We start from the raw sequence: 7,768 nt of genomic DNA on the forward strand, positions 1-7,768 counted from the left end.
CACTGATTCTGAACCTCTCAGCATGGATGCTGAATTGTTGCCTACAGGAACAGGAGTTCAAGGTGGAAGTCTCAGAGTACTTGGGGTCCCTGCTGTTTGTGAAAGTGCGCAAAAGGCACCTCATTAAGGATGACAACTGGTTCTGCAACTGGATCTCTGTGCAGGGCCCTGGAGGTGGAGGGCCTGAGTACAGGTTCCCTTGTTACCGTTGGGTGCAGGGCAACCACATCTTGAGCCTTGCTGAGGGCACTGGTAAGCACCAGGGACAAGTGTGTGAGAAGGCACAAGAGAGGCTGGAGGTCTGTGTGTGTGTGTGTGTGTGTGTGTGTGCGCGCGTGCGCGCTTGTGCACACAGATGTGGAAGCTAGAACCTGGAGGGCAGGAGTTGTTTGGGAATTGTCAAAACAGAAGGTTACTGGCACAGGTGTCAAGGAGACAGGAGAGGGACATGAAGCTGTAGGGGCCAGCTAGAAGGACCAAGAAGATAGGGATAGGGTCAGGCCGTCAGTGAAGTCATACCATGCCCTCCTTTACTTTCAGGCTGCACAGTTGTTGAAGACTCTCAAGGACTTTTCAAGAAGCACAGGGAAGAGGAACTGGAAGAGAGAAGGAAGTTGTACAAGTTAGTCAGTCCCCTGTAGGGCATGATGTAACATGTGGGGCATGTTGCATTAGAAAAGAGGAAACCTAACTTGCTGGCTGCTAACCGATTCTTGGTCCTGGGGCCGTACATGGCTACGATGGTGCCTGGCAATCAGTCAGAAGGCATTACCGTGGGTTGTGACAAAAAATCGGACTGCCTCTAGGATAGGCTCAGAACCCTTCTGCCCTGGTGGACAGCTCGTGTCACCCATTATCATATACCCTGTAGGATGGGTATACACATGAACTCTCCCCACCCTGCTGACCTTTATCCTGATTGGCTCCTGTATATTATATTAGCTGTGTGTGTTTTCTCAATAAACCAGCTCCTGCTTCGACTGGTCTCCCTGATGCATCTATCTGATCGTCCTCCGTCGAGCGACCCTCTCCTTTCTTGGCTCGTCCAGTCGGGGCGAGCTCTCCCCATCTCTCCCGGTTGGGAGGGAATGAGGGCTAAAAACCCCAACAGTCGCCTATCCCCTGACTCATGATGAGTATTTATTCTCTGGAATACCAATGCCTGATTTTATTTCTGCCCCCGCAGGTGGGGTAACTGGAAGGCTGGCTTAGTTCTGAATGTGGCTGGGACTAGTTTATCTGACCTCCCTGAAGATGAGCGATTTCTGGAAAACAAGAGAGTTGACTTTGAAGGTTCACTGGCCGTAGGGTGAGACCAAGGGGGTCCTGGTGAGAATCTTGATCTAGTGGAGGCCAATAGGCCTATGTACTGCACTGGACTGACCAGTCCAAGATAGGTGCCTGTGGCTGTAGTGTTTGCGTCTACAAATAAGTGTCTAACTGTTTGCCCTATTCTTCCCTGAAGGCTGGCTGACCTGGCTGTCAAAAGATCTGTGAATATTCTGAGTAACTGGAATGATGTGGATGACTATAACCGGATTTTTTGGTGTGGCTACAGCAAGCTGGCTGGTTAGTCCCACCTACCCCAGTACTTCTCCCTGGACCTTTTATCACCTAGATCCCACCCAGTCTGGGTTAATGAAAGAACCAGGGTTGGGAGACCAGAGGTTTAGATCCCCTGATAAGCTGGGGTCAAATGAGGATGGTTTGGTGGGGGTCAGGAGGACCAGGAGCTCAGGTCTCATAGCATGCTCTACTGCCATTCCCCAGAGCGAGTGCGGCAGTCCTGGAAGGAGGATGCCTTCTTTGGGTATCAGTTTCTCAATGGTGCCAACCCCATGCTGCTGAGGCGCTCCACTCAGCTTCCTGAACGCCTAGTGTTTCCTCCAGGGATGGAGGAACTGCAGGCTCAGTTGCAGAAGGAGCTCAAGGTATGAACCCTAAGGAGGTCGAACAGTGAAATGAGAGTGGTGTTAGCATCAACTGTGCTGCAGTAGGGTTCACCATGGGCCTGGCTTATGGCTGATTGGCAAGAAGGACTCTTACAGAAATCCTGAGCAATCCTGAGAAGTATAGCTCCATGGCTTTTCTTCCCACATGAGAGTGGTGCAATTGTGAAGGGTGGGGTGTATGAGGTGGGATGGTTGATAGACTGAGTCAAAATGAGGAAATGGGACTGAGCCTTGGTGCTATGGATTCAAGGAGTGTGTAGAACAATTAGGGCCAGAGGATTGTTAACTGGGACAATTGACAGAGAAAATTCATAGGATTACAAGGTCAGGCAGACTTAGACTTGAATCCTGGCTCTTCTATTTGTAAGCTGTGTGAACTCAGACAAAACACCCAACTTCTCTGATTATCTATTTCATTTTCTGTAAAACTGGGAATGATTCAAGTAGAATGTATACGAATTTCATGAGATAATATGCACATAATCCACTACTGGTACAAAATAGGTGATGAAGACAAGTCAGTTTCCTTCTCTTTCTTCTCCATTTGGGGAATCAGGGTGGGAAGAAGACACCTTATGCTGAGAGAAGCCCTTGCCCTCTCCCCCTCCCAGGAAGGCACCTTGTTTGAAGCTGATTTTTACCTACTTGATGGGATCAAGGCCAATGTCATCTGTAATCACCAACAGCACCTGGCTGCCCCTCTGGTCATGCTGAAGCTGCAGCCTGATGGGCAACTCTTACCCATGGTCATTCAGGTGAGAGGGCTTGGGATTTCTGCTCCTTGTTGGTTGGCCGTCTCAAATCAGCCCCTCATTTAAGTTCACTGAGGACCCACTCTCTGAGATCCTGGAGGAGTCATTAAAGGAAGAAATGGGTGAAGTCTTTGATTTTAAAGGTTTTGCAGCCTCTTTGGAAATATAGACAATACTAAAGTCAGAGACAGTCTGAAAGGAATCTCTGCAAGAGGGCCAGGACTTAGACAAATGGGAGGAGAGGAAGGACCTTTCCCCAGGGGCAAGATGTGTTGGGCAGAGAGGCCGAGGTAGAGAAGTCAGGAGATTCTCTGTGATTGGAGTGGGCGAATAATATGAGGTGAGAGGATAAAACCTAAGCTAAGCTAAGGAGTAGGGATAAGGGAAGCTGGGGATGGCTGTTGTGAAAGATGTTGTGGGCACACTAGAAGGGAAGTTGTGTTTAGTGCCAGGTTTGGGGTCTCATGCTATAGCTCTGGGAGGTGAAGGACTCCCCTGGGGATAGAGACGGAGAGGAAAGATGGATAGGAGTGCAGAGGGAGACTCAACTGGATTCCAAAAGAGAGGAAAAGGGGGTGTCAGTCCATATCAGTAAAGAAGAAAAAAAAATGCCTGGGTAGGGTTTTGACTTGTCAATTTTGAGGCAATGGGGAAACATTCAAATTGTCTAGCAGGCAGCTGAGAACTGGAGACTCAGTCCTCTGTGCGGGGGTGATGTAGGAAGATCAGAGAGAGGCTGAGGTTTCTGAACAAGAATGTGGGATGAAGGGTTTGATTCCTGTCCACATTGTGGGAACTGAAAGGGGAAGTGGAGGTGGGAGAAGGCTCAGTTTCTGCTGAAGGCTGAGCTCATTGAGGCTTGTCCAACATCAATGCACTGCTCTGAATGGATAAGAGAAGGGTGGTGGCGGGAGAAATGGTAGCTGGAGTGGGAAGATGGAGAAAGACAGGCAAATGTGGAGGAGGAAGGGACAGGTAACATTCAAGAGAGGGGAGATGGTTGGGCACTGACACTCAGCCCCTCTTCCAACTTTTCCTTGTCTTTGCTCCAGCTCCAACTGCCAAAGATCGGATCTATTCCGCCACCCCTTTTCCTGCCCACGGATCCTCCAGTGGTCTGGCTCTTGGCCAAATGCTGGGTCCGTAGCTCTGAATTTCAGCTTCATGAGCTGCAGTCTCATCTTCTGAGAGGACATTTGATGGCTGAGGTCTTTGCTGTGGCCACCATGAGGTGCCTTCCATCAGTACATCCTGTCTTCAAGGTAATACCTTATTCCCAACTCAACTCTCTTGCCTGCTTCTCTTTCCACCTCACTGCACATTCTCACCTCTGACATCTCAGTGCTTTGTGAGAACCAGCAATGGAAAATAAGAGAGCTAGGGAGTGGGAGAGGGCCTGTCCTGGATTTTCAATTGCTTTTGTCACCTCCCCAAGGGGGTGAACATGTTTCTTGGGGAGAGGAGTAAAAAATATTACTGTTTTTTTTAATCTATAAAGCACAGATATTCATACGTGCAGGCTAATGACTAAAGATTCCATCCATAGGGGACCATGCAAATAACATAAAAGACTTTCACATAAAAGATTTGAAAAGTTCTAAAATAGTAACATAGGCCAGTTAAAGGGGCTCAAGCCAGCAATTAGGGCAACACATTCACTCATTCAAAATGGTTATTGGGTGCAAGAATCATTCTAGATGCCAGTGGTAACATCTGGATCAGACAATGTTCTGATCTTTTGGGATTTTCATCTCTAATGAGGGCAGACTATAAAGATTGTGTTGCAATATAGGGGTTGTGACAAGTACGACAGAGGGAATCAGAACAGGGTGTGTGATGGTGAGTTTAGATTGGATGTCAGGAAAGGTTCCCTCAAGGAGGTGACATAAAGGGTGAGAAAACAAGAAGCCAGCCAATGAAATGGTCAAGGGCCCTCGGTGTTCCAGGCTAGTGGGACAGCCTGTGCAGGGACCGTGACATAGAATGATCTTGACTTGTCTGAAGAACAGAAAGAAGGGGAGTGTGGTGGACAAGGGGAGAGGGAATCAGAAGGTTCTGGAGGCAGGTGTAGGTCTCACCAGACCTTCTCGAAGGGGACTGTTATTCTCAAGGGTGTATGTGACAATCTGTGTGTGTGTGTGTGTGTGTGTGTGTGAAAAATATTATCTTCATGTATAAAGCATAGATATTATAGCACAGAAACAGGTACACAGTCTGTTTGTAGTATTAACATTTCTTGGATGAATGTGAGATTAGGAAAAAATGTCTCAAAAATATTCTTATGGGGGTTTTAATAAAAATTTTTGAAGAATATTCACCTAGACTTATGAAAAGAATATGAGAAGAAAAGGAGAGTGATTTCTTTCAGTTATCAAAAAGCACTAAGCCAGTGGTTTGTGGAAGGAGTTAGGCAGTGCAGATTAGTAGCAAACTCTTGGTGTTGAGGGGCCACTGAGCCCCAGGTCTGTGCTTTTCCTGAAGACCTGTTCTTTCCTCCCCTTTCCACGCTGGTTTCTGCAGGGTCCTGCTACAGATCTCTTTTGACTTTGCCCTTGCCTGCTTTTCTTCTTTTAGCTTATAGTTCCTCACCTTCGATACACCATGGAAATTAACCTTCGGGCCAGGAATGGGCTGGTCTCAGACTGTGGAATTTTTGACCAGGTATGGGGAAAGAAGGGGGGATTCAGATTCTGGGTTCACTCTCCTTGCTGGCTGTAGCTTCAGACAGCTTGACTTGCCTGTCTCTCCTCAATCCTCAGGTGGTGAGCGTAGGTGGGGGAGGCCACCTGGATCTGCTGAGGCGTGCTGGAGGTCTTCTGACCTATAGCTCATTATGTCCCCCTGACGACTTAGCTGACCGGGGGCTCCTGGAAGTCAAGTCTTCCTACTATGCTCAAGATGCACTGCGGCTCTGGGAAATCATCCGTCGGTAAGGCAAGCAGGGAGGCAGAGCAGGTGGGGTGAGGGTGAGGGTGGAGAAGAAGGCTAGGAGAACAGGAGGGCTGTGTCTTGGTTGGGGAGCTGGATGCCCTGAATTGGCCATGTGAACAAGGAGCTGAGAGCTTCAGCTCTTCTTGCCCTGCCCTCTTGTCTGGCAGGTATGTGGAAGGAATTATGGATCTGTACTATAAGACAGATGTGTCTGTGAGAGATGACCCTGAGCTGCAGAACTGGTGTCGAGAGATCACTGAAATTGGGCTGCTAGGGGCCCAGGACCGAGGTAATCAGAGTTCCTGTCCTCAGAACTAAGACAAAAGTTATAAGAGACCTCTCCAGAATCCTCTCATATAGAATCTTCCAGAAGCATTTTCAACCCATATAAAATCCAAACGCCTCCTAGACACAGTGGGAGTAGTGCTAAAAAATGTTTAACAACTGGCTCTCTAGAAAAAAGAGCCCTGCCTGGTAGGATTTGCCCATTTCTGTGACATAAATATCCCCACTGTGGCTACCAGCATGCTGAACACTTGAGAAGTTGACATCTTTGTGAGCCAGCCCCAGCACCTGACTGATTGGGATCCTCCCAGCAGAGGTTTTCCATCCCCTGCCCTGCACTGGCTCTCAGGTCAATTTCCACAGGTCACTGAGAGTTGCTGGCATCCCTCTTTACCACCCTTTTCTCCTCTCTTTGCCTTATCTCTCTCAGTTCTGCTCCTATGCCTGACCCCACAACTTTAACTCTCTCCACTTCTTGTAGGGTTTCCCACCTCTCTCCAGTCTCGGGCCCAGGCTTGCCACTTTGTCACCATGTGCATCTTCACCTGCACTGGGCAGCACTCTTCCATCCACCTGGGCCAGGTACTTAACCTTGACTGTTAACCTGGGCAACCGGGAATTTGTGGCCTTCAGTGGGGAGAGGGAGCTGAATACAGGTGAGCCAAAGGGTTTTCATGCTTAGCAGGCCTTGATTCTAGATTCCTGCTCCTATTTAGTTGGATTGGTTCTCTTGGATCCCTAATGCACCCTGCACCATGCGGCTGCCCCCACCAACTACCAAGGATGCCACTATGGAGACAGTGATGGCCACATTGCCCACTGTTAATCAGGCTACTCTCCAGATGTCCATCATTTGGCAACTTGGCAGACGCCAGCCCGTTATGGTGAGAACCAGATGCCCCGAGGGCCTGGGGAAGGAGGCAAAGGGGGAGGTGTAGTGCCCTGAACGGGGCTTATAGGTTCTAAGCTGTGTTTTCCTCTCCATCCCAGGTGCCTCTGGGCCAGCATGAGGAGGAGTATTTTTCAACTCCTGGGCCCAAGGCTGTGCTGAAGAGGTTCAGGGAGGAGCTGGCTGTCCTGGACAAGGAAATCGAGGTCCGGAATGAAAACCTAAACATACCCTATGAGTACCTGCGACCCAGCCTGGTGGAAAATAGTGTGGCCATATGAGTGTCCCAAGCTTTTGGTTGTTTTAGCTCTCCTCCGCCCAAACCACAGCCACCCTTCCCAAATGTGACCTTTCCCTTGTCTCTGCCCCTTGGAACACATTTCATTTTAGATGCGTCATCTAGGTGCCTCTATTCTTTCCTCTTTTCCTCCCTCCCTCTCTTCTTTGCTTACCATTCAGATCTCCTTTAGGGCCAATAATAGCCACCTTTTACAAACTATTTCAAGAATATGATAGAGTGATAGCACGACACCTTTTATGAATTGAATTTGATTTTGAACCTAAATTTTAATAACAGCAAAACATGTTTTACACTAGTGATAGAAAAGAGCTTACACCCAGCTATTTTAAATAAAGTATTGCCAAAAGAATATAAAGCATCAAAAATGTTTTTTTTCTTTTCTTTTTTTTTTACTGGATAAGATTTAGCATGTGTCCTGAAGCCAGACACATACTATAATGCAAACCATTAACACAGAGATTCTAAAAAAAAAAAAAAAAATGTCGACACTCAGGATTTTCATTTTATGACTCACTTAGGAAATGATAAGTGAAGGTAAGCTGGTCAAATTTAAGAAGATGCCCTGGAGAGGTTTAGTCTCAGGTTTCAGCCTGAGGGATTCATCTCTCTAACCTATTTGCAGTTTATCAGTTGGAAAGTCCAAAATTAACATACTTCA

General features: G+C 47.8%; 1 protein-coding gene across 2 annotated transcripts in view; it reads left to right on the plus strand.

Annotated features, from left to right (window-relative positions):
- Alox15 (arachidonate 15-lipoxygenase) overlaps positions 1–7,474 on the plus strand; it is a 29,301-nt gene extending 21,827 nt beyond the window's left edge. The window contains exons 2-14 of one of the 2 annotated variants that reach the window (XM_005337382.5): positions 48–252; positions 541–622; positions 1,187–1,309; positions 1,466–1,569; positions 1,771–1,931; positions 2,564–2,707; positions 3,757–3,966; positions 5,279–5,365; positions 5,464–5,633; positions 5,803–5,924; positions 6,402–6,502; positions 6,637–6,804; positions 6,911–7,474. In XM_005337382.5, the coding sequence (XP_005337439.2) occupies positions 48–252; positions 541–622; positions 1,187–1,309; positions 1,466–1,569; positions 1,771–1,931; positions 2,564–2,707; positions 3,757–3,966; positions 5,279–5,365; positions 5,464–5,633; positions 5,803–5,924; positions 6,402–6,502; positions 6,637–6,804; positions 6,911–7,090 (1,857 nt within the window). In that variant the 3' untranslated portion in view covers positions 7,091–7,474. The remainder of the gene's footprint in view (positions 1–47; positions 253–540; positions 623–1,186; positions 1,310–1,465; positions 1,570–1,770; positions 1,932–2,563; positions 2,708–3,756; positions 3,967–5,278; positions 5,366–5,463; positions 5,634–5,802; positions 5,925–6,401; positions 6,503–6,636; positions 6,805–6,910) is intronic. The other variant, XM_040269471.2, reaches the window with a different exon arrangement.
- The last annotated feature ends 294 nt before the right edge of the window (positions 7,475–7,768 follow it).

The sequence above is a fragment of the Ictidomys tridecemlineatus genome, chromosome 3 (genome assembly GCF_052094955.1).
Source record: "Ictidomys tridecemlineatus isolate mIctTri1 chromosome 3, mIctTri1.hap1, whole genome shotgun sequence".
Taxonomy (NCBI): domain Eukaryota; kingdom Metazoa; phylum Chordata; class Mammalia; order Rodentia; family Sciuridae; genus Ictidomys; species Ictidomys tridecemlineatus.